The following is a 25,663-nucleotide window of genomic DNA, read 5'->3' as shown; positions in this document are numbered from 1 at the left end:
GACTTCACAACATGCAAGAAAGCAGTTAAGTCTGTTCAGAAACAGAGTGGAAGACACCCAAAGGACTGCTCCAATTAAATGGAAAACAGAAAATACCACCACAAAGGACTGCAATGTCTTTGTCCAGTTAACCGTGCTGAAGTTAATGACTCTTTAAAGAAATGCTAAGAGACCTCTGAGCTTACAGGATTATCCATCACCTGTATGGACTGTCAGGGCGACCCCAAGAGACTGAAAAGATGTTAAATCTCTATTTTATCATGTGACAAAAATACGTGATTCTGTTTCTTCCAGAACCCCAACCCCTGTCCTGAGCAAGACCAGTAACTCTGATGACCTCCACAAATGAATTGAGACAGAAGAAAAAAAGCTACGGGAGAGGGAAAGTGACCCTTGCGTATCTAACAGCAGTTCTGTGAACTCTTTAGAAAGTCAGAAACAAAGGCCAGCTCTGCATTAGAATGCCTTCTGGTCTCCTAAACCCAGACTTTAGCCAGACTATAATAAATCCTCCCCCGGTGCAACATGTTAACTGATTAACATGGTTCCCACCAACTGCCAAGAGAGATTTGCACTGCAGGAGGAAGACACTAACCAGAACCTGAACTTGCTGGTGATTTAAAGTCCTTTAAAATAAGGTTTGAAAAGTCATTTTAGGGAACAGTGTTATTAATCAAACTCTGAATTTCTGGTATTGGCTCCACGCTCTTCCAGCTCTTGCTGGATATGTGAAAATCCACTACTTTCATACCTTCACCCTTTCTTCTGGCCGCTTGACCACCTTATCACTAAGAAATTTTGTTGGGATGAAGCCAGCGACGCCATTATCCAGACGAGTCTTCACTCCAATGGCCTGACCTGGGCAGGAACCACTGTCAAAGTGGTTCCAAACCTTCAGTAAGGCAAAAGTAAAAGTCATTCAGTATGGCAACAAAATAGCCCCAGCAGCTCACACTTAAACAAGTCTAAAAGCTGTGTCAGCAAACTGGTGCCGCCAGCAGAGACATGTGGAAAGGCAGGAGACAGAGGACTTCAACGAATGCTACCCAGTAATGCAAGCTTCCTGCTTCGGTTCTGCCCAGCTTATGGGGCTTTGCAATCAGGAAGGTCAGAACATTTTTCGGCCCTGAACACAAGCCTGCAGCTAGGGCTGGTTTCTAACGAACGCTATAGGGTTTTAAAGTCACGGATTATCAAGGCTGGAATTCAGCAGTGTTTAGAAGAGACCTAAAGTACAGCTGCATTAAGCAGCAGGGAGGCCAGATAAGTTCTTAAAATTGAGAAGCTGGCAGAACAAGCTTCTGTTCTCAGTGTCACAGGCACTTTCTCTGCATAAAGCACAATCCTAGACCGCAAATAATCCTGCTTTATATATTTGTAAAGAATTGGTCAGCTTAGCCCCAGGTCCACTTCACTTCTAGCCCAGTTCACTAAAATCCATAATGTAGCCATAAAGGACCTGCCAAATCTATACCGAAGCAATTAGTCCAATGTGGAACAGATTACATTTGCAGCCAAAGGCCACATTCAGGTTGGGATCCTGGGGCATTGCAGACATGAACTCGGCTCCGATACCTCATCCCTTAAGGACCCTACAGAACGCTCAAGCCCGCCGACAGCAGACTCCTGACAAAGGCAGGCCCATTAGGAAAAGCAGCCCCACCTCGCTGAGCTCTGGGAAGTTATCCTGCTGACAGAAAGGACACTGCCAAAGGCCAGTTTCGTCGTTCCGTATTGCCTGGTCGTAGCTTTCTCCTTGTGGCCGCCTGTGGGCTATCCCAGTCACATTGCAGATGATCATTTTACCTGTGGTGTGACGGAAGAGGAGAAGGAAAGAATGAAAAACTGAAAGCCAACTGCAGCGCTGGGCAGTTCCCTCGATCTAAGGTAGCTGTGCATGAAGGTGCTAGGAGACTACCCAGGTGCTTGAAAAGCTGCCTCACACACATGCAGCCACAGCACCGTCCCAGCATCACTCTCACCGAGACTGCTCCGTCCCGTCTTTACGCATCCTAAGTCAACTGAGGATGATGGAAACCAGGGGTGTAAATAGGGACGTACCTATATAGAAAGTCTCTGGAGTTTCTTTGGTCAGCATATTGAAGACCTCTTCTGTGTTTGGAGAACGGTATGGGGTTCTCAGGTCCTTGTACCTGCAGCTTAGTTCAGCTCGAATGTCGTATAAAGTGATATGCTTGTCACCGTAGCCCTGTGTGGTATTCAAAGGTTATAAAGCCATGAGAAGCAAGGAGATGGTGAACAGGGAATCCAGTATAAGTTATGAAAGAACTCAAGGAACTTATCAAACAGCAAATTTAAACAGGAGGAATGCACAGGGTACCATCAAATTGTGGAACTTGGTCACAGGATGTTGAGGAGGTCAAAAGTACCAATACATCCAGAAAAAAAGTTAGATCAGTTCAGGGAGGACAGCTTAAATAGTCTAACTACTGACTCCCATCTCCTTCCTCCATCTCCCCTAAGTGTACTTTCTGTAAGCACTTACTCCATGCCATTGTCAGACACTGAATACTCATCTTGGCTGTTTGTACATCTTACACAACAGCAACAGCTAAATGTTCAGCTCCTAACCAGGATAAGGGTCACCAGCTATAGACCACAAGCAACTGAGCTGGACCGCAGAGCTTCCCCTCTGTTTCTCAGCACCAGGAACCCCCCACGCACCTGTCTTTCCAGTTCTTCAGCAAAGGCATCGAGATCCAGGTCTTTCAGACGCTCGGGGTTTTCTAAGATCTCCTCTAGAGCTCCTGCGGGATTAGCGTCCTCTGCAGACTCATCGTATTCTAAGGCATCCACTGCCATTTTTCTTGCCCATTCATAGGTTTCAGGATGGACCCTAGAACCATCTAGGACTTCGATGTAGGAATCAGTGCTGAAAGAGAACCAAAGCAATGTTCAGATAAGGACTCTGCGGGGTTCCAGAGTCACCTCCTTCAGCTCAATAATCAATCACACCGATCAGCACCACTACTGGCTGCGTGGCTGCTTTGCCGGCGCTGCCCTCAGTGGAACAAACTACTCTAAAAAGGATATAACGAATTCTTCATTGCTAAATCAACAGGACCCAAGGCCAGACATGACAAATTCCAGTCTGCAGCTCCTGCACGGCAAAGATGCAGCCAGGCATTTCGGATGCTCTCTAGATGTGATCGCTCCGTGTGCTATGGCTGCTCTGCGAGCACACAGCTCTCTACAGTTTCTCTCCTCACACTAATCAAGTGTTGCCAACCGGCAGTGCAGCCATCTGCATCCAACTGTTTGGAGGAATCTACACTTTGCCCCTGGGATGTCTGGGATTTGTATTCTGCGAGAACCAGGCACCTAGCGGGGTCGGATCACTCAATGTAAGAATTCAGCCAGGTATCTTTCACAGACTGCTTTTCAAAGGCAAGAAGGATACTGTGCTTTCTCTAGGGCCTGCACATCTCCAACAAGCGATGCTTCTGTGCAAAGCAGTCAGAGATTTAGAAACTAGGTAACTGCTATCCTCCAAACACATATCTCTTGTTTAGTTACCAGTAACCTAACGCTCTACAAACTTCTCAGTATTGCTACTAGTTTAAGAGGAAGCTAAATTGCTGAGTTATACCTCAAGCTTGAGACTTCAGAAAAATAAAATACTGACGGTAGGACTAGGCAGAAACTAAGCAAAAGTGCACACGGATTACTGATGGACATGCACAACAACTATGTTAGGGAACAACTGTTTACAGTTTAGTTCCTCTTGACCACAAAGGGTCTTTCAAACCATAGCAAGCTATATAATTAATGTTCTGCAGCTCACATTGCTGTGCGAGTTTAGCTGCCCTTAAGAATCAGATTAATAACCAGCAATACCTGAACTTGGCCAGAGATCAGAGGGGCCACACAGAAACTCCCGGGCACACGGACTCCACAGAACAAGATTGTTCCAGCCTGTCGCTCATGCTAACCCCATGCCACGTACGACACTGAATGCAACCCAATACCCACCTATCGCCCAGTGATGCTGTGTCAATTTTGATGAAGCCAGCACAGTTGATAAACACCTTGGGTCCCATGTGACACATCGTAACCAGCTGGGTCCTGTTCTCCAGACGTGTGTTGTTTTGTTTTAAGATCTGGAGAGAGAGGTAATAGTATAAACCTTGCTATTCATATACAAGGGTTCTTCTGGAAAAGCAGAGGACTCACAGCGGACACTGCAGTGTTCAAAGCATCTGACATCATCAAGCCCATCACAACTCATAAATTGTTACTCCCTGCATGTATCTCAACATTGTATGAAAGGAGATGACTCCACATGGAACAGCTCCAGCCCTCGGGAAAAGCGTTGGCTTTTTGCCTCGTGTTTTCTACAGTATGGAGGAGTCTTGATACTGCAACAGTGGATCTGTTCCTGTGGGTTCAGGAGCTAGCTAGGATTGACAGATCTGCTGAGCTGCTTGGGTCTATCAAGGACATCAGCCCATGCATAGCTTCGGGGTTAGGCACGGTGAGGTAACACATGCTAAAATCACATGTCAACAGAGCTGTCAGCTGCATCTGGCACACGGGACCCTGACTCGCCTTGCAACAGCACTGCCATCAGGCCAACTCGCACGTTACTGGTGACGCATTGTTTCTGTCGGCAGGGACAAAAGCCTCCTTACCTTTAGCAGATGAGTGCCTTTGCGTGGTCCCAGGCCACACACATACTGCAGCAAAGCCTGGCTGTGAGGGTGAGCAATCGCCCGATTAACATCCACTCCCACCTCGTTCACACGGTTTATGAATTCGCAGTAGAGGGCATTCAGCAGTTCCTCCTTCACCACGTGCTCCTGACAGAAAGGAGAGGTGTTAGCCTCCCAAGGAGATGCATGCAACACTTTGCCAGAAGCAAGCTGAGCCAAACACAACAGACTGGCTCTCAGGAGCTGTACTGCACCTCAGAGTTACCCCTGAGAACAGCCTGAGGCAGGACGCAGATGAGCTAACAGAGGTAAAAAAACAAACCCAAAAAGAAAAGGTGCTATGTAGTTTGAATACAGCACAGAACAGGCAGAACTTGCACCAGTTCAACTTGGAATACTTTCATTTGACAGCAAGCTGTCCCAGGCCTCCCAGGCCACCTTCTCTTGCAGAGAATTATCTTCCTTGCCCAAGGATCTCACAAAGAAAAGTTACCTGCAGAGGGTGGAGTTTCAGGCAGAGAATATCCTCATCAGAGCTGCAGACCTGGGCAAACTCTATGAGAGGGTCCTGAATGCGGCGAGCAAGGGAGACTGCCTGACGCAGCAGAGGTGGGTAGTCCCGGAACTCATTCTGCAAGAGGCCGGAGAATTATGGAAAACCCTGATGGTGTTTTCCCATGTTGTAGCACAAGGAGCAAAACCACATCAGACAGCGACTGGACCAAGGGCAGCATTTGGTGCTCAGGACAAAGGGAGTTGAGGGCAAAGGCTCCCAGCAACCCTGCTGCAACTAGGAATGAAACAACCCCACCCACTCAGCTAAGCAAGATGTGTTTCAGACTACATCAATATCTACTTTGTACATCTGCTGGCGCTGATCACTTCAGGGAAGTCTAAGTAAGAAGTTTTGCCTTGATACAAAGATCAGTATATCACTGTCTAGATGGATCACTTGAGGCAGTGGATGATGCAAGGCAGGGCCAGCACAATAAATGGAGGGCGAGACAGCACAAATGAGGCACAGACTTAGGGACAGCTGGAATAACAGAAGGTTCACCTCAGACTTCTTGCTGTTCATGTAGAGGATGGCCAGCTCATTGTCCACCAGCTCCACTCCGATAGAGGACAGCTGCTGCCCTTGATCCAGCTCATGAACAATTCTCTTTACATCCTCCATCAGCATCTGAGCATCCCTAGGGAGAGATGGCCAAGGGGATTGAGGGGAGAGTGCAAAGCTGGGTCCTGGAATCACTTGGGGAGATAGTTCCAACCTCACACCATGGACAGAAACAGTGAAATGCAGGCAGGCATGAGGAAAGGACTGCAAAGAGACTGGGAAGTGGAAGGAACACAAAGACTGACCTGTTCTCGCCTGCAATTGTCACCACGTGAGGCTTCTTGTTCAGGAGGAATTTTTTCAAGGTTTCAATATCCTGGGCCTGGAAAGGAAAGCGAAGCAGTCAGAGTAGCAAGACTAGAAGGTTTCCGTGCTGAGCTAGCTACCAGTCCTGGGTTCCTATTTCAGAGGCCAAATCCTCCTCCACTGCCACCCTGACCTGAACATGGCTAAATGCCTTCTCTGCAGGCCTTGCAGGTCCTGACCACTGTAAGGACAAACAGAAAGGCTCTGCAGAGGAAAGACCGATGGCATCATGCTCTGGTGTTACAGGAAATCAGTGCAAGGATGGAACAGAAATCAACAGCCTGCCTCAGGCTCCAGGAGGTCTCACAGCCTCTCACCATTATAGCGTGATCAGGGAAAGAAAATTTGTGTAGCTGAGACCACAGAAACTCAGAAGCCCCCAACCAGCAGAACTCAGGAATGGCAGGGCCCAGCCACTCCCCGTAAAAGAAGCAGAGAAGATGAACTGGAATCTAACTGGAAGCAGCTGTTCTGCCAGAATAATTACAGGGTGGAAAAAAGGCAGTATTCCTGTGTGCAAGCAACAAGGCCTGAGCTGTCTTCAGAGCGACTATTCCTCTCCAACCCACAGCACACTGCACAGTACCAAAAGCAACGTGCAGACATTCATCTCGACAATAGCTGTGCCGAGGCTCACCTTCTTTTCCCTCTCTTCCTCACGCCAGGCGTTCCTTCTCTTTGTGAAATGTGGCAATCGCAGGAAGTCTGTAACCTCACCCTCTCCATTAACAAGGGCGCAAAACACGGGGTGATCCCTGCAAAACAGAGATCACTCAGACATGGAGGACTGCTAAAGCTGTATACGGATCCAGAGGCAATTCCTCTCCTCCTACCTGGCTGAGGAAAATGCAATGCCTAGCACCCGAATTCCCTTCCCTTGGTTTTCATCCATGAAATCATCATCTTCCTCCACTTGCTGATCAGGACGGTATGAAGCTACCTTTAGCCAGTTGTACAGCTTCCGGCTGCAAGCCTGGTAGAACACAGAGGGGGAGAGAGGAGTGAGAAAGTCCACCGCAGGTGCTTTGGCACAGCCCTTCTCCAGAGGGAAGGTCGTGGACCACTCATGGCAGCAAGACAGTATATTCTGCCAGGACTGAGACCAGCCCTCCGGAATCATGGAGCCCATCTTCCCTCCCACTGAGATATCTTGATTTTTTTCTCCATGCTTGGGACAGAACCAGACTCAAACCCCTGTCTTGCCACCTCCTCCCCCTTCCCAAGAGCCTGCATATGGCTTCTCAGCACTCTCGCCAGCACACTGCAGAACTATCAGCATTTGTAACCCAGCTCTGACTCAAAACCACCGGTCCCCATCTCACCTTGAGGACATACTCCTTGGCCTCCACCAACAGCTTGTTCTTCAATTCTTTAGCCATCTGCACATAGAGGAACTGGTTGAGGGACCGCTCGATGGCCATTGTACGCTGCCGATTCCACTCTTGCACCTGGTGGCTGAACTCATCCCGGTAATAGAACTGTTTGATTTCCTCAAAGTACGTCTGGTCGCTACCGTAACTACAAGAAATGAGAGGAGGAGATCCAGAAGGGCTCCAAACGCCTGCATTGACACCAGATTTCTGCACAGGGATGTGATAGCAGCACCTCAGATTCAGCAAGCTGCCTGGAAAATTTAGAGCAGAGCCAATCCTCCCACCAAACACTCTTCTAGCTGCAAAAGCTATGCTGCTAGACAGATCACAGCTGAACACCATGCTGGCAGCACAGAGAGGCCCACTCCGTGCAACACGGGGCAGCCCACAGCCACTCCAGCACACCCATACTACACAGTGTGGCTACTCAGATGTGCAGGGAAGGAACCAAGGAGCCACGCAGTGAGGCTGGCTGGAAAACAAGCGTTGTCTTTCACAAAAATCCTAAAGGCTTCGGAGTTTGCCTTCGAGTGAAGAAGCCAAACGTCTTCTAAAGTTTTCATTATGATGAAGAGAAAAGCAAGACCTTGAGAAGCTGCTTGGTTTTAAGGTGCAGAAAACCACCAGGCCATGACTTCCAGGAGCAGTTTGGGTTACAGAGGAGCTCTAACAGCACGGCAGCACTGGATGAACGAGCTCTGCCAAGGCATGGATGGCACAGCCAGTGAGGACTCACCCCTCCACTCCTTTCATGTCAATGCAGATATCTATAGTGAGCAGGGCCTCATCCTCTGCCAGGCTCATTTTCAGGAACTGGTCATCTCGCAGCTCCTTCACAGGCTTGTTCTTCAAGTATTTAAAGGAATAGGCATAGTGGGCTTCATCAATATCCTGGGAGAGAGGAGAGACAGTCAGCACCCACACAAGGCATTAAAGAAGAAAGACCCTTCTGTATACCGTAGCAGACGATGGTTTTTATTCAATACCCCCTCACCCCTACGCCTGCCAGACTGCATTTCCTTCCCCAGCAGGACAGTGGAATTTTTTCCCAGTCCCAGAGAAACAGAGACTGTTCCAATAATTGAAGGCAACATCTCAACAGCAAGAATCGGGTCTGATGAAATGCTGAGACTGAAAATGCGGCACGCTGCTGAGCTGGCCTCTGCAACAGCCCAGCTCACACGCTGCTCTAAGATTTATTCAGAATTGCCACTGACACAGAAGAAGTGTTCAGATGCAAAAATAAGCATTTGTACATCATTTAGATCCTTCCCTGAACTGACCCACAGAGTCAGAGCTCCCTTCCTTACCTTCTTCCCCTTTTTGGTTGGTGAAATGTTGATTTTAGCTCTTTCTTGGAAAGTCTGCCTCAGGACCTGCCTGACCAAAGGCTCTCTGGCTATCTGCAAAGCCACCATGTACCGGGCTCCTTCCAGCACAGCCTCAGGGCTCGGGAATTGACTAAAAGCAGAAAAGCAAGGTGAAGGCTTAGGACCTGAGAATGCTCACGGATCCCCTCCCCTGTGCCACATCCGCAGGACCTCCACGAAGAACCCCCCTCACTGACCTACAGACATAATCCTTGGCCAGCTCCAGGGGCTCTGCAGGGAACTGCTCTGTCTCGTGACGCTGGTAACTGTCTCGGAGATTCTCTCCAAACTGCTCAGGTGTCAGACCGAACTTCTTAGCCAGGCCATCTGGGGGGTGGAAAAAAAACCAACACGGAAACAATGAGGAGAATGGTACTGTAGCTTGTACTGAGCAAAGCTACCGGTCCTCCTTCTACAGGTAAGCCACACCAGCCAGAATAGCATGTGGGCTAGGCCACAACACACCACCAGCTCTGCGTGATAAAGCACAGCCCTTACCCAGCCCAGCTGTTTGACAGATGGTGTACATATCCCGGCGGGAAGCCTGCTTCAGCTCAGGCCCTTTCTGCTCATCATCTTCTGCATCCTCCCCTTCACCTATGGGAAGGATATGCTTAGCAAGGCCTCTTTATAGAGGCACCCAGACAACTGCAGCGTGTCACAAGCACAGCGAAGCGATAAAACACAACCTATATTATGCAACAGAGTCCCTGAATTCCACAAACACATCTTAAAGGTCACAGTAGCCTTAAACTTCATCAGGGTTGGAAAAACACCCTGAAAATGTTATCTTTTCTCCAGTTTCACTCTTTTGCAGTTTTAATAGCAGTATCTCCAGGTTGCACATTAAAACACACACCAAGGTGGCTGATCCTTGCTTTGGCCCCTGCAATGAGGGGTGGTATTTAGTGCATCAGAAAAGCAGCACCTTGTGTGGCAAACTTTAAGAATTTTCAGAGGTGCCTGGAAGATCTGGGACTAACTTGAGACGGAAGCGAACAGCCAAGATGCTCTGTGCAAACACATGGGTTTTTCAACAAACTGCCTTACTATGCTTTTGAATGAGGATTTTCAACCAGCCCACAATTAGGAGACTATCAAATCTGGGGACAAACCTTCCTCCTCTTCACCATCCTCTCGGATACGCTTTTGCTTCTTTCGAGCAGCCTTGGCAGCATTCTGCATCTTGGGGATGTCTCGCCCATAGTACAGCAGGAAGTGATTATACACGTCCTTCAGCTCGTCCATGGACTGCACGTCCTTCAGCCTACGGCATGCAAAGCCAGCATGTTACACCCCGCTTGCAGCTGAGCCGTGGTCAGAGCACTCAAGAAACCTGCTCTGGTACAGGTCATGCAGAGAGAGCACTTGGGCTCATCTTCCAAAAGAGTTTTAAATATTTCTCATTACTGGCTTTGTGGGGAGGCTAAAGTCAATGTACCGCTGTGGCCAGAGATCCAGTGCTGTTTCCGCAAGTTAACGTGCATTTTAAGTCATTTTGAAATGAGTACAAGAGTCACGGCACCATACCTCTCCATGTCAGTAGTATCCAGGGCCCTTATTCCATCCGCCAAGGGCTTGTCTGGGTCTGCAGAGATTTGTTCATACTGATAGGCCTGCATCTTCTCAAACAGACGTGTCAGGTTCTGCTTGCGGATCTTCAGCTGGGTCCACTAACACGAGAACAAAGATTTCCAGTGAAATGCACTATAGCTGTGTGTCACATCTGACTCCTCCCTTTCCAACCAGGGGCTCCCAGGATCTTGGGATATTTCTCGTATGTGACACACATGGCAGGTCTCATCTCAGAGACGGATTATACTAACAAAAAAAAAAAAAAATCAAGGTTTGGATCTACCCGAAAGTAGAGAAGAAACTTGCACTCCTTGCAGGAAAGGTCACTACATGAAAGCAACTTCGTGAAGAGGAAGGACTGTTTTGAACCCTCTTGTCAGCTAACCCTTTACCACCACAATAGCAAACATGCCAAAAAGGTAAAAAAAAGCATACAGGGTCTCCACGGCCAAAACAAAATCTGCTGTAAGTATCAGGCTAGGTGGGAAGACATGTTAAATGTTGGTGGGATATCAAGCAGTGAAAACACTCCTCACCTTCTCATCCCACTGCCAGACTCTCCACAGGTCGTTGATGTGCAGCTCTGGCTCCACATACTCCTTTCGGTAGAAGGCGATGAATGGGACCTGGGTCAGAAATGAGACTCATCACCACCAAGCACAAGCCTGGGCTGCTCCTGGCAGCCAGGAGTCCAGACAGTGCTTCTGTTCCATGTGGGAATAGACCAAGCAAGGCTCAATACTCTGAAATTCCTCCATCTCATTTAGCATCAATTTGTCCAGGATCAGGGAAATACGACAAGAGCAGCCCCATCAAACAGGCCTTAAAAACCTGTGTGGCCAGCGCTCACAGAAGATGAGCTGCACTTTCCAATGAAGCATCGTTTTGTCACAGGAGAGGCAACCAGGAATGGTACCTCAGCCCCTTCTAGTTCACTGCTCTGAATGTTTCCAGCAGCCTCTCTGCTAAACCTGCTGGGATAAGGGGACAGCAACTTAGACCTTATCTTGGTGATGGAGTTGTGAGTTACCTCAAAATGTTGATTTCTCATGAAATTCAGCGCTTCTTTAATCTTCTGGATGGTGCTGGGCCCCTTGCGGCTGAAGCTGCTGCTGGCTTGTCCACGGTCGAGGTAGTCACAAGTTTCCTAAAAGGAGAAACACATCGTGTTGATCGTATTCCTGAGCTGACCCCCAAAAGACCAGCCCTGGCTAAGGGTGGAAAATGGTGGTGCTTTTGTTAGCTAGGAGTGCAGGCCTAGCTACATGCTCCGATTTTAGACCACAGAGAAGCATCCTAGCCCTGACTGGCTTCAAGGAAAACAAAAAAGCAGCATCTGGCCAAGGTAATTGACGGGTAAAAGCAGATCATGGCTAACACTAATTTAGCCCTAAGTGCACAGTGGCTCAGAGATCTTTCAGTCATTCTTGACAATTATTCTTGCAACTTCTCTCTGTTCCTTTTTGTCCTGTTTTATGGACGTGAAAACCAGAAAGCAAGGTATATCGGGCACCACATTCCCCCGAGCAGACTCCTGGAACAATGTCTCTGGGCTGGAAATCTTCAGCACCTTCAAGTCCTCTTAGGACAGAAGTCCTAGGCATAGTCCTTTACCTGCAAGGAGATGGTGGGTGTCGCAAATGCGTTCCTGTAAATCCAGTCAGCTTCTTCCTCCAGCTCATCATCTTCAGCACTCTTCACCGGGATGGATCGCAACTGTGAAAAGACAACAGGATGAACAGAGGCATGTGCAACACCAGGGCTTGTGCTACCACGTCTTCAAGAAGCCTGGAAATCACTGTTTTGAGCTGCAGGTTGTTTACGGGGTCTCAGTACCTCCCACAACCACACAGCTGTGCTGAGGATAGCACTTCAATGCCTGCATCTTCTGAGCACACAGGAAACCTGCATCAGCTTTACACTAGGTAAAGGCAGCTAACAATGCCGTCAAAGCCTTGTGGAAAGGCCTGCAATGGTGCAAAATCTTCCGTGACAATTCTGAACTTCCTACCAGACTCCCAAACCCTCTGCAGCTACATCCTCTGTTCCAATCTATCTGTGCCTGTTCTAGCCTTGCTACCACTCTTCTTGCTGCAGCCACAGAATAACAGAACATAAAGCAGCTCCAAACCCTCTCTGGGCATTTAGTCCCAGCCAGTTCTCTTTCAGAAGGCCTGCTCTAATCATCGCTGACATCCGTGAAGACGACAAAACATCTGAACAGGCCACATATGGCCAGAAGACACTACACACAGCGTTCCCTTGTGCTGTGCACACTGGCATGGGGAAAAAAAGGCCCTTCTGAAAAGCTGGCAGCTTCAGATGCCCCATTTTACAAAGGAGGGTAACAAGCCTCTGCACAGAAATACATTAACATACACTTAAGGGAGACTGAAGAACATGGATTATTCAGGGAAAACCTGATTACAGGGTAAAATTAAGACAAAAATATGAGATAACAGAATGATCCCTAGCAGCACAAACAGGACTTCACCTCGAGAGCAGTAAGTCCCAATTGCTTGGACTAAAGTGCGTTAGAGAAACACCTTGTCCGCAACAGTTACGTGTTGGCTGGCACACAGTTAGGCTAGAAAACCCTACCAAACCTTCTCCAGCACTGCAGCTTCACTCCAGCTATCCAGAGACACAACTCACGGGGTTACTGACAGCACCCAGCATAAAGGAAGGACACCTCAGCAGAGCACAGCCCTGCACCACCCCCAGGAATGCAACACTGGCACCCAGTGGCCAAGAGAAACGGCCAGTGCTAAAACCGGGCTACAACAGCTCACATCACCGCTATATTTGAACGCAGTTTTGCGTATACGTTTGAGAGGTGGCATCTTCAAAGAAGGAAAAAGAGATGCCAAAATCCATGAGAAAGCCGGCCTGCGGGTCCCAGGCCTGCTGTACTCGGTGGGAGCTGAAATGCTTTCTGCCTGCACACCAGGACCCTCTTCCCTCACCTGGAACCTCTCAGGCATGTCTGTAATGCGGATCTCGTTGTCCTGGTCCGTTAGGTGACTGCTCTCCAGCTCACTGGGTTCATACATCTCAAAGATGCTACGCCGACTGACGCGCTTCTTGGCAGTCTTTTTGGGTCGTACACGGGTCTCCCCTTCGGCTTCATCATCCTCATACTCATATTCCTCCTCCATCTCCTCGTCATACTCATTGTACTTCTCAAACTCATCATAGTCAAAGTCCACGCCAAAGATTTCCTGGGCTTCCTGCAAAGCACTGCAAGGCAAAAACTATCGTTCAGCCCATGGTGCAGTTCACAGAACATCTTTCTAGCCACACGGAAGAGGCCAGACCACCTACGTCTAAGCTTTAGTTTTGCACCTAGCCTGAAAAATCATGGATAGGTACACAACTCTTTGAACTTGCAAATACTTCTCTTCAGGGACTGTTTTTGGTATCCCTGTAAAAAACGCAGGGGAGTAAGGACATTTAAGAAATCAGAGACTAAAAGCTCCACGCTTAAATTTACCAGGTTCCTCTGGGGAAAGAGACCAGTGGTATCCAACCACAAGCTGAACCACTCTGCAGTTGCAAGAATCAAGTAAGCTGAGCACTGTTTTTGAGGCTCCAGGTCAATTTCCAATCAATACTTACGCATCTGTGTATCCAGGAAGCTTCTTTCGCCACTTTGGCTTCTTCAGAGGTTGTCCATCATCATCCACAATGAAGTCATCGATGTCTGGACATTGAGAAGCAATTTAGTGGTCAGGACACTCACATATTCACCCAGTACCTCGGACAAAGCTCAGCTCAGTCAGTGCAGCAATGAGCCTCCACCACAGAGTTTGGCTGCCACTGGCTGTCAGTCTGCCCAGCTACCCACAGCATCTCCTACACCAACCTCAGACATTCCAGCAGCCTGAAACACGATAACAAGCTAGAACAGACTTCCAAACACAGGCAAAGCCATCCGGCAGCTATCTGCAGCTCAGGACAGTGAAAATGCAGTCAGAAAAGGCCTTGCTGCTTTGGACAGCAGACAGAAAGAAACCAAAACTCTTTCAGTATGCTGCTAGCAGCGGTGATGGGCCAGTGCTGAAGAGGAGAAGCAGGGCAGGCATGTGCTGTGCTACTAGGTACCGAACAGTGCCTTGATTTCCTTCCTTTGAACAATTTCCATTTTGGAGGCAGCTTAGGGGAGACGTTCAACCTCAGCACATGTAACGTGCTTCTGGACAAAGCGGTTTAGACAGCCAAACTAAACCTGCCACCCAGAAATGTTCTAAAGATTGGACTAATCAGACCAGCAGAGCTTGACCACAACAGGGCTACAGCCCTTGGTTACTTTATAGCTCAGAGAAAGTCTTAACTTGGTTTCTGTGCTTTAATCCTAGGACAAACTTTGGATGTAATTGGTCATCCATACTCACCAGATTCATCTTCCTCCTCCTCCTCTTCCTCTTCTGGTGGAGCAACAGGAGCTTCCATAGCTTCTCCTCCCTCCTCGCCTTCACCATCCTGAAAGATTTCTTCAGCAATGGCTTCCTTCTCATGTTCTTCCTTTCCATAGTCTTCTTCTTCGTCATCCTCATCATCGGACATTTTTCGCACACGTCTGAATTTTTGCTGCAAGCAAACAGGCTTGTTAGCACACATAATTCCTGGCACAGACACTCAAGGTCAGTGTGGTCTCTGCCAGGCCAGAACCGTACTTCCTCCGCAGGCCCCCGAGCTGGAGCAGGATGGAGCCCAGCCCAGGCACGCAGAGGAGAAGAGCCACCCACTTGGGAGCTGTGCTGCTGGTGACCACTGGGCACAGCATGTACTCAGCGTAACTGCCTGCTGAGGACTGCGTCGCACCCAGGCCTGTGTCGCCTGCGTGCCGTCACTACCAGTGTGACAAGCCTGGCTTGCTGTGCCTCTCGCGAGTGTTAGGGAAGGAGCCTGAGAGCTCATAATAGCCTGCGCCGACTTCGAGGTTAGCACCACGCAGGAGAAAGTTATTAGAAGATGGGCTCCTCCGAGACTGTCTTGCAGAGGTGGGCAGCGAGGAGTACAGCAGACTTTGGGAACCAGAAGAAAGTGGTTTTCAAACTCTAGGAAGCCAGTTCCCAGATGCCTGGGCAGGGAGAGATCCTGCTCCCTTCGAGCACTCGGCTCTCCCTTTCCAAGGGGGCAGGAGCAGACGGGAGGCACCACTCGCTCACTCCCGGCAGGAGCCCACCCTCCTGCGTGCCAAGACGCACCACACCATTAACAGCAGCACAGGAACACAACTCACTCTTTTGACTTTAACGCCCAAGTTCTCCTCAATGAGGTCAAAATCATCATCCTCCAGGCGGTCATCAAAAGCTAAGAGAAGAAAGCACAGATGAGTTACTCTCCCCCTTTACTGATCCAGGAATGGACCAACCAGTGAGAAGGGCACGGCTTACCCAGCCCACGCAGACACCCAGGGCAGAGGGAGAGCTCTGCTCTCCAGCAGGGCAGTGTGACAGCACTACACTGCAGCCTGCTACGAACAGTCACCATAAAACTTACTGCGCTTTCTCTTTTTATGGCCAACATCGTCCTCAGAGTCTCCAGAGTCACTGGCTTCTTCCTCCTCTTCCTCTTCCTCATCGTCATCATCATTAATGAATCCTTTCAGGTTCCCCTGCTCATCTTGATCATCAAGATTCTCCTCCTCCTCTTCCTCATCTGGGGTGGAGAGCAGCAAGTGTTAGACATGTACTCATTGGTTATCCACCGAGACTCCTTCTCGGCTCTGTGCAAATGGCATCTTCCTTCACACTATCCACGCAGAGAGTTTTAACTGAACACTTTTACAGACACAGAGCCCAGCCAGTTGCTCGTGCCAGAACCCCACTTCTTGTCCTGAGGTCTCATGCTCGCTCTGCAGAGGGAACAGGTGGTGTGGTCACACTAGGAGAATTCCTCTGCTTTTACTATTTACTATCAAATTGTGTGACTGCAAGTCCCAAGCGGGTGAAGCAGTGTGTTTTCCATTGCCAAATATAAAAACCGTCTAAGCACTTTGAGGAAGGGAAGCACTTAAACAGCTGAGACTATCAGCTACAGATGGCCATGCTATTACAGCACAGTTATTGCTCCATCTGCAGAGTCATGGGATGTAAAATAGAGCAGCGAGGCACACAGACAATTCGGCAGACTCACCATCCTCATCTTCCTCTACAAACTTCTTGGTTACTCTGGGCACCACCTCCCCCTCCTGGTTATACTCCTCCTCCGACTCCTCTGCTTCACTTTCTACGAAGTCAGACATGACTGCAGTGTCTCACACACTGCTCCACAGGAACTGGGGAAAGAGGAGACAGACATCACATCAGCTGAGCGAGCAAAATGCAAGCACTTCCCCCTGCCGGGTTCTGGAGACAAGACAGCTAAGGCAAGAGGGTTTCAAATTATTCATCCAGGCCCTGAATTACCCAGTGTTCACCTTGCCTGGACATCCCTGTCACCAGAGATTAGGCAAGAGAAGCCAGCAGCCAAGCGCTGCCAGCTCCTGTCAAGCCGTGTTTCGGCGAGCAGGACAGGACCCGTCACAGCAGCACCCATCACACAGCCCAGCTCCCGGCTGCGGCTGCCACAGCGCATGGAGCCAGAGGCCTTCATCCCACCCGTACTCTCCCATGTGAGCAGGAAAGCAACCCCAGGCTGCCACCAACGCTGCGCGGTGTTAGGCACACAGTCCAGCCAATTAGGATCTTAATGCCATTAATCCTGACTCACTTAATGAAGCCAGGGCGACCCCGCAAAGGGCCTTGACCGAGTTGCGGTTGCAGGCTGTTAGCAAGGCTCTGCGGAGCCCCACGGGGCAACGGGAGCAAGGGCTGGGGGGTGCTGGGGGCTGCCCGGCTCCACCACCCCACGCAGCCAGAGCCGGGGCCAGGATCCTCCAGGCCAGGGGCCTCTGTCCAGAGATTAGGAAGTAATAAGACACTACAGAAACAGGGTGTTTTCTATATCCAGAACCTTCTGTTCAACATTTTTCCCCAACTGAGGTTTCTGGAAGCAGCATACATCAAGCTTGGCACAAAGGAAAGTGCCTGCCCATAAAGGCATGGCTCAAGTTCTGTCTCTCTGAGCCTTCCACTTCTTGTGGTTACAAAACCTGCCACCATTTCTAAAATGTTCAAGTGATTTTTTTTTAGTTCCTTTTTACACACACCAACACCACAGAAGCTTACAAAAGTCAGATACAAGAAAAGACAAATCAGTTCCTCAAATGGCTGTGAAGATGGAAACGCCAGCCCAGAGGAAGCACCAGCCTTTGGGAAGGCACAATAAGAAGCTCGGAGGAGGTGTCAGAACTAAAGCCAAAACCTCCATGTTAAATTACATCTGCTGTAATTTCATATAAAAAAAAGGATGAGAAAAGAACTCCATATGCCAGGGAACGACACCTAAACAAATACACTTCAGACCGTTCCCGTAATCATTTCCCCACTGCACACAAACAGCTGAAGGAAATCGGTCCCATATCGGACAACCTGGTCAAGGCTTTGCCACGACACTTCTCATGTGTGGGACCTCTTGTTCTGCCCAGAGATCCACACAGCTGGTGCACAAACACAACTACTAAGAGAAAATCAGGGACTTTCTCAGTTACAGGAAAATTAAAAACTGTAAGTCCAATCTTGGATAATATTTTAAGTCTTAAAATACTAATAGCTCCAAAGGAATGCGTTGGCTGTATCTCATTAAAGAAAACCCACACCAAAGACAAGGGAAAGACCTCTGTTGGATTTTAGACACGAGCAGATAGCAGCTCACACTCCTTGGCTGCGGATGACATGGCTGAGGCGACGCTCCAGTCAGGCAGAAATCGCAGCGGGCCAAGGCTACGGCTCTGCACCCAGACAGGACATGGCTGCTGTGGCGTGGTGCATGGGCACGGGGCGATCCCCGTCCTTGAGAGCACACTGTAGCAGTCACACACATGTATTCAAGCATCCCTCTCAGAAACCACAGAATCAGAATCACAGAATCACAGAATGTTCGGGGTTGGAAGGGACCTCTGTGGGTCACCCAGTCCAACCCCCTGCCAAAGCAGGGTCACCCAGAGCAGGCTGCACAGGACCGTGTCCAGGCGGGTCTTGAATATCTCCAGAGAAGGAGACTCCACAACCCCCCTGGGCAGCCTGGGCCAGGGCTCCGGTCACCCTCAGAGGGAAAATAATGCTTCAGAGGGTGGTACGGATGCTAGTTAAACACGTGTTCCTGAAGCAAATGCCACTGATGAACTGTGTAACTAGATACACTAGAGGAACAGGAATTGTTATGATTACCAGCCTGTGTATGAATATTATGTCAACTTCACACTTTCTTACCAATTCTTCTCCTACACGTATCCATCAGAGTGTATTAATGTACGTAAAACTGCAGGCTGTGGCTTTTGCTAGAACATTTCCATTTCTACGTCTAATAACCTCATCTCCCTCCTGTCTGTGATCAACACACAAATCCAGTAAGAAAGAAAACCCCTTGTCATAGCACCACATGTAATTTTACTATTCTCTGCCAGTGAAGTGTTTCGCTTGCCATTCCGACTTCGTTCCTCATCACTTGTTCTACCATTTCCTAGCAACTCCAGTTCATGTCAAATCAAATTTGTCTGGACACAGGGAAAAAGCTAGGATTCAGGAAACCATCTGATTTAATGAACCAGCTGAGCAGGCTCCAGACAAAGCCAATCACCCACAAAACTGGGTGCTTTCAGCTCAGGACAGCAGGGATGCCACTTGGCATTGCAAACTGAAGCAAGGGTAGCTATTACCAAGGAGATGTTGAATCAGATACGGGCTAGAGGTGCCTCTGCCACCCTCCTCGCCAGCGAGGTCTTCAGCTGAAACACAACAGGACAGGAAGGCAGGCAGAGACCGCAGCCAGCGCGGACAGAGGTGCAGCAGCAGAGCTCAGCCCAGCGCCACTGCCCGGTGGGAGCCCCCTGAGCAGTCGGTCGCACAGGGAGACCCCTACTCCAGCAGCCCCACTCGTCCGGCTTGGGCAGGGTTTAAAGACTCCAGATGAGACCAGTCCAGCTGTATCACGCTCCCGGCCTTTGCTCGGAGCAGCACAGCAGCGTCTCTGTTCCTGCAACATGCTCCCAGGAGAGGATCAAAGATTGCTGCAGCACGGGATCAAGTACTAAATCACACTAGAGCACCAAAAATGCAGGGAGACCGTGCCTAATCCTCCACGTTTACCTGTACATGAGCAGACAGGCTCCTATGGGTGATAAATATACAGACAGCTTTACCCCAAAGACGTCCCATGGCCGCTAGATGCTGACGGACCACAGACGAGGGCAATGCAGCGAGCAGTGCTGCTGCTGCAGCAGCACGGCAGCAGCAGCGAGGGAAGCACGGGTGCCTCTGCGCCGAGCCAGGCACCTCGAGCACGGCCCCTCCTGGCAGGCAAGCGATGCCAGAGCAGCTCAGGGCTGAGCAACTGCATGACCTCCGCTTTCGACCACACTCTGGTCAGCTCAAGGGCACTATGGCAATCGCCCAGAGTCCACAGTTCCTTTTAACTGGGATGACCCTGGGCAGATAGCTCTCTTCGCTGTCGATACCGAGACCGCAGATCTCCGATCGGGTGGGCAAGGCCGGGCTGGACATTGGCTGCAGGCACTGCGGGCTGCCTCCCTGGTTAGGCAAGGCAGTGCCTGTAGAACGAGTGCTGCTTTGCGATGGGCCTGGGAATTGTGGAAATCAGAAATCAAATACCTGTAAAACCTTGGCCACACATCCAGATACCTGCTGGCTGCTCAGGACTGCAAAACATCGCAGAGCTGGAGGCAGACACGCCTTGGTACATTGTACACCAGCAAAATTTAACTCATTAGGTTTAGAAATGGAAAAGGGCAGCATCTGCAAAATATCAGAATACGTTACTGGAAATGCTCCTGCACCTTACCAGTTTCAGTGGCACTCCAGCAAGGCGAGGGACACGCACGCGTGCAGGATGGCATCGGGAGCGGCAGGGCCCCACAGGAGCTCCCCAGCCTGAGCGGGTGTGGGCTGAGGGACACCAGGAGCATCTCACGCTCTCCAGGCATGGGGATGCCAACCAAGGCATGGGATCTCAGCGGCGCTCACGGAATAACCAAGGCGTGTCCTCACAGGGAGACACATTTACTGTTCAGCAATCAACCTCAGGATATCAGCGTCAGGGCACAAACCAGCAAAAACAAGCGCTAATCTAGGCTTTACTACAGCAGTGGTGCTGAAGAGAAGCAAGTCCTGACTTCTCCCCATACTTCATGGGAGAAACTACATCAAGGCCCTGACCCATGCTAATATGGGTTTTGTGGGGGTGTTTTTTAGGGGGAGAGGGTTTGGACAAGGACTGTTTTAACCTCTGCCATTTCATGGTTCAACTCACAGTCCACTTAAGTTAATGGAGGTCCATGGAACCACATTGCCAAAGGCGCCACTGAACGGTTTCGTTCAGTTCTCATGTCCACACTTCAAAGAGAGAAGTTAAATTGGAGAGGATTCAGAAAGATCTGTGAGAATAAGCAGCCTGGAAAACTTAACTCAATTAAAACATCGAGCCTAAGGAAGCTGAAACTGTTAATTCTGTCAATTAAACGCTCATGAAATTAATTTTAGTACGGCCTGAGTACATCCACAGGAGTAAAAGACTGTGACAATAAAAAGCTTGTAAGGAAAAACCCAAACGAACTACAAAGGTAATGCCACTGTTTCACCCCCTGAAGCTCTCACAATGAAATCAACTCCAGCTTTCTTAATTTAAAAAATAAAACAAGACAAAAAAAAAAAAAAAAAAAAGAAAAGGCAAAAAAAAGCACCATGATATTGCTGGAATGTATGGATTTAACACTAATCACCAAGCAATGATCTCCAGGCTGCATCCCACCACAGTATTCAGACAAGATCATATTGGCTTCTTTTAATTTGAAGCTTATGAGCCTAACGAAACGTCCCCATGAAGCACTGTAAGGCACTCGCACCACAACAAAACACCCTCATGGGCATCTGTCAGCGCGGAGCTCTTCCTCAGAGCCACTCCTTGGTACAGGCAGGGACTCTGTCGGGCCAATCTCCGCTGGGGCCTGCCAGCCCTGATCTGGCATCAGCAACATATAGTTTTGTTTTTAGCTTTAATGGCTGTTTTACGAATTTCTGAAGTCGGGACCTCGACCAGACATTCCCACCCTCCTCGGCGGTGGGTGTGCAAAGGAGCACAGGGACAAAACGACGACTGGAGATGAACGATGCTGTGACAGGGGAAGTCCAGGCAGCCAGCGGCTGCAGCTCAGGAACTTCCCATACCTGCTCCGTTAGCTTTAGTGCTCCGCGTTGGTCCGGCTGCCCCTGATGCTACCGGGCAGTGGAACATCCTGTGGCAGAGTGCCACAGTTTCACAGCATGTTGTGCGAAAAAGCACTTCCGCCTGTTTATTTTAGACCTGCTGCATCATAATTTCCTGTAAGAAACAGAAAACTGATGTTCCCTCCTTGGCTTTCTCTGACCTGCCCGTGACTTCAGGCACCTGCATCGCATCTCCTGCCAGCAAGCTCCTCCCCTAAGGTGAGGAAGCGAAGGCTTCGCTTGCCCACAAGCCTGCTCCTCTGCCCCTGCCTTTTCCAGCGCTCCCCTTTGGAGAGTGCTGACCGGGGCCATCAGCAACATCCCGGGCACAAAGTGCCAACGATTTACGCAGCGGCGTAATGATGTTTTCTGCTTTGTTCTCTGCTCCTTTAAAGTAATTCCAAAATATCCTTTTTAAGCTACGGCGGGGTGTCGAAGGGATGTTTTAAAAGAAACAATTGCTGTTTTCAAAGCAGCAGCTCTTTCCCGAGCAGTAAAAGCTGAGGTAGAGGCAGCTGCTGCGGTGCTCGTTACCTTCACCACACCCACTGCCGTCATACCTCACCCACCATGCCAGCACTCAGCCACTCGGTATTATCTGGGCTCTACAACTTCCCACAGTCCGGTTTAGCCAGCCTGAATAATTCAGGATTAAATTTTCCTTCTCCACATCACCATATTCAGAAGAAGAAGACAAAAAAAGCAGCAGAGATGACCGTGAAACACCACAAACCGCCCCCCCCTCCCCTGCGAGCGCCATCTACCCACCCCCACCTTTTCTTGCCACCCCTCCCTCAGCCACCAACCCCCACAGGGCCCTCCCAGGCCGCTGCCCACCCGACCGCGGGGCTCCGGGCATTACCCTGGCGGAGCGGGACCCCCGGTGTACCGGCAAACAAAGGTCAGACCCCCCCCTCAAAGGCAGCCCGGCGCTCGCCGCCTCCATCACCTCGCACCCACCGGCTTCCACCGCGGCAGCGATGCTCCGCGGGGCAGGGGGGGCTCCGGCAGCCGGCCGGCCCCGGGGGAGCAGCCCCCTGTCCACCGCCGAGCCCCCCCCCAGCCCGGTCACCCCGCTGCGGCACCGTCCCCAGCCCCGGGAGGCTCCTGCTGCCGCCAGCCACACCCGCTGCCGGTGACCGGGAGCGGAGGGGTCGCCGCGGCCCTCACCCACCCCACCCCCCCCAAAACCGGGAACCGCGGCCCACCTCGACGCCGAGCACCGCCCCGTCCCTGCCGCCCTCACCGGGGTCCCGGCCCGGCGGGGCCGCCCGGGAGGCCTCGGAGCCGCCGCGGGCCCTGCGCGGCCCCGCTGTTTCCCTGGCAACCGGGCCCCCCCGCACCGGGGCGACGCGGGCCCTGCCCCGCCGCTCCCACCCGGCCCGGCGCGGCCCCGCTCCCGCCCGGCGCGGCCTTACCCGAGGCGCCGAGGGAAAATGGAGGCCTCCGTGGCGGCGGCGGCGAGCGAGGGGAGGCGGAGCAGCCGAGCGGCGACCTCCGCGCGGGCGGAGCGGAGCCACTTCCGCTTCCGGCGGCGGGATGGGCCCGGCGGGGCGGCAACACTTCCCCTTCCGGCGGCGGAATGGGCCCGGTGCCGGTGTTGGTGCTGGCGCTGGGCGCGGCGGTTCGCGGCGGCCCCGGCCCTGTCACCTGCGGCTCCGTGGTGAAGCTGCTCAACGTGCGGCACAACGTCCGCCTGCACTCGCACGACGTGCGCTACGGCTCCGGTAACGGGACACGGACACACGCGGGCGTGGTTACCGGTACCGCGGCCTCCGGGCCGGGCCTGAGCGCAGTTCTCCCCCTCGGCAGGCAGCGGGCAGCAGTCGGTGACCGGCGTGGCGGCGGCGGATGACGGGAACAGCTACTGGCGTGTGCGGGGCCGCACGGCGGGGGTGTGCGAGCGGGGCCGGCCGGTGCGCTGCGGGCAGGCCATCCGCCTCACGCACCTGGGCACCGGCCGCAACCTCCACAGCCACCGCTTCACCTCCCCGCTCTCCGGGAACCAGGTACCCGCCGGGGATGCCCCCGTGGCCCCCGGGCACAGCCGGGACCCCCGGGCCCTGCCAGGCCCGGCTGGGTCCCCCTGGTCCCCCAGTTCCTACCAGCCCCTACCGGGCTCTCCCCGGCCCTACCGGGTCCCCCTGGTCGCCCATGGACCTGCCAGGTCCCCCATGTCCCTACCAGTCCCACCTCATTCCCCAGTCCCTACTGGGCTCTCCGTGGCTCTACCAGTCCCAACCGAGTCCCCTGGTCCCCCGTGGCCCTGCCAGGTCCCCCTGGTCCCCCAGTTCCTTCCAGGCTCTTCCCTTCCCTACGAGTCTCAACCAGGTCCCCCATGTCCCTCCCAGGTCCCCCGTGTCCCTGCCAGCCCCAGCTTGTTCCCTAGTCCCTACCAGGCTCTCCCTGGGCCTACCAGTCCCAACCGGGTCCCCATGGCCCTTCCAGGTCCCCCTGCTCCCCCAGTTCCTACCAGTCCCACCTCATTCCCCAGTCCCTACTGGGCTCTCCCCATCCCTACCAGTCCCAGCCAGGTCCTTCTGGTCCCCCGTGTCCCTGCCAGCCCCACTTTGTTCCCCAGTCCCTACCGGGTCCCTCTTGTCCCCCATGTCTCTGCCAGCTCCCCCACGTCCCTACCAGTCCCACCTTGTTCCCCAGTCCCTACCAGCTTCTCCTTGCACCCCACCAGTGACAACCACACCCTCCCAAGTCCCAACAGAGCCCCAGTCCCAACCAGGTTCCCCCACCTTGTCCCCCAGCCCCTTCCTCTGCCCCCCTCCTCGTACTCTGGGCCCAGCTCAACGCCCCTGAGCCCCCCAACCTCCCTTCCTCACGGCCCCCAACCGAGCTCTTCTCCGCCCGCAGGAGGTGAGTGCGTTTGGGGAGGCCGGTGAGGGCGACTACCTGGACGACTGGACGGTGGTGTGCAGCGGGACCTACTGGGCACGGGACGATGAAGTGCGCTTCCAGCACGCCTCCACTGACGTCTTCCTCTCGGTGACGGGCGAGCAGTACGGGCGGCCCATCCACGGGCAGAAGGAGGTGCATGGCATGGCCGCCTCCAGCCAGAATAACTACTGGAAGGTGATGGAGGGCATCTTCATGCAGTCCAGCGAGGTCTTCAAAGCGGAGCAGTACCACGCTGAGTTGTGATGGACAGACGGACTGCCGCCGAGGCTCCGGGTGCTGCCCTGCGGCGTTCGGGGCCGCTCGACCCAGGGGGCAGCTCCTGTCCCTGTGTGGGTCTGACGCACGCCAGGACGCAGAGCCCCAAACCCAACACGAAGCAGATCCCAACGTCCTGAATTCAATGTGGAGCAGATCCTGCTGTCCCAAATCTGACACGTAGCAGATCCCCAGCGTCCAGACCTGACCCAAAGCAGAGCCCGACATCCAAGATCCAACATGAGGCAGGTCCCCACACCTTAAACCCAGTCCAAAGCAGATCCCGACATCCAGACCTGACCCAAAGCAGATCCCGACATCCAGACCTGACCCAAAGCAGAGCCCAGCATCCAGACCTGACCCAAAGCAGAGCCCAGCATCCAAGATCCAGTATGAGGCAGGTCCCTACACCCTAAACCCAGCCCAAAGCAGATCCTGATGTCCAGACTTGACCCAAAGCTGAGCCCAACATCCAGACCTGACCCAAAGCCAAGCCCAGCGTCCAGTCCTGGCCCAGAGCAGATTCCCGAACTCCCCAGCCCTTCCCTTCCCTCGTAGCTCCCTCCTCCAGCCCAGGACCCCCCCGCAGGGCTGCAGTCCCCCGGTACCCGCACCCCGGTTCCTCCCCCCGCTGTACCCCGAACCGCTCCCCGCGCCCGGCCGGGACCCTGCGGCCATAAACGAGCTGAATCCTCCCCTGTCGTGTGGCTGTTTGTGCGGGGGGTGGCGGGGACGAGCGGGGCTGGGGGGGAGGCGG

The 25,663-nt window shown here is 52.0% G+C and overlaps 2 protein-coding genes across 2 annotated transcripts in view; one reads left to right on the top strand and one right to left on the bottom strand.

The window, feature by feature from the left end:
* SUPT6H (SPT6 homolog, histone chaperone and transcription elongation factor) overlaps positions 1-23,266 on the bottom strand; it is a 29,351-nt gene extending 6,085 nt beyond the window's left edge. The window contains exons 1-28 of the mRNA XM_075439969.1: positions 23,160-23,266; positions 16,556-16,697; positions 15,920-16,078; positions 15,660-15,730; positions 14,809-15,004; positions 14,033-14,117; positions 13,381-13,654; positions 12,029-12,130; positions 11,445-11,561; positions 10,951-11,040; positions 10,370-10,512; positions 9,955-10,106; positions 9,338-9,436; positions 9,037-9,166; positions 8,780-8,930; positions 8,206-8,360; positions 7,419-7,614; positions 6,930-7,069; positions 6,734-6,851; positions 6,036-6,112; positions 5,731-5,866; positions 5,167-5,304; positions 4,653-4,820; positions 3,994-4,121; positions 2,686-2,893; positions 2,062-2,209; positions 1,664-1,806; positions 752-892 (exon numbers count right to left, since the gene is read on the bottom strand). Of these exons, the coding sequence (XP_075296084.1) occupies positions 752-892; positions 1,664-1,806; positions 2,062-2,209; positions 2,686-2,893; positions 3,994-4,121; positions 4,653-4,820; positions 5,167-5,304; positions 5,731-5,866; positions 6,036-6,112; positions 6,734-6,851; positions 6,930-7,069; positions 7,419-7,614; positions 8,206-8,360; positions 8,780-8,930; positions 9,037-9,166; positions 9,338-9,436; positions 9,955-10,106; positions 10,370-10,512; positions 10,951-11,040; positions 11,445-11,561; positions 12,029-12,130; positions 13,381-13,654; positions 14,033-14,117; positions 14,809-15,004; positions 15,660-15,730; positions 15,920-16,078; positions 16,556-16,664 (3,774 nt within the window). The 5' untranslated portion in view covers positions 16,665-16,697; positions 23,160-23,266. The remainder of the gene's footprint in view (positions 1-751; positions 893-1,663; positions 1,807-2,061; positions 2,210-2,685; positions 2,894-3,993; positions 4,122-4,652; positions 4,821-5,166; positions 5,305-5,730; positions 5,867-6,035; positions 6,113-6,733; positions 6,852-6,929; positions 7,070-7,418; positions 7,615-8,205; positions 8,361-8,779; positions 8,931-9,036; positions 9,167-9,337; positions 9,437-9,954; positions 10,107-10,369; positions 10,513-10,950; positions 11,041-11,444; positions 11,562-12,028; positions 12,131-13,380; positions 13,655-14,032; positions 14,118-14,808; positions 15,005-15,659; positions 15,731-15,919; positions 16,079-16,555; positions 16,698-23,159) is intronic.
* A 14-nt stretch (positions 23,267-23,280) lies between these two features.
* On the top strand, positions 23,281-25,601 carry SDF2 (stromal cell derived factor 2). Its single transcript, XM_075439970.1, has 3 exons — positions 23,281-23,468; positions 23,554-23,750; positions 24,607-25,601. Exons 1-3 carry the CDS (start codon positions 23,324-23,326, stop codon positions 24,892-24,894), a joined length of 630 nt encoding a protein of 209 aa, XP_075296085.1. The 5' UTR covers positions 23,281-23,323; the 3' UTR covers positions 24,895-25,601.
* The last annotated feature ends 62 nt before the right edge of the window (positions 25,602-25,663 follow it).

The sequence above is a fragment of the Opisthocomus hoazin genome, chromosome 20 (genome assembly GCF_030867145.1).
Source record: "Opisthocomus hoazin isolate bOpiHoa1 chromosome 20, bOpiHoa1.hap1, whole genome shotgun sequence".
Classification (NCBI taxonomy): Eukaryota; Metazoa; Chordata; class Aves; order Opisthocomiformes; family Opisthocomidae; genus Opisthocomus; species Opisthocomus hoazin.
This window is presented reverse-complemented; position numbering and strand designations above follow the sequence as displayed.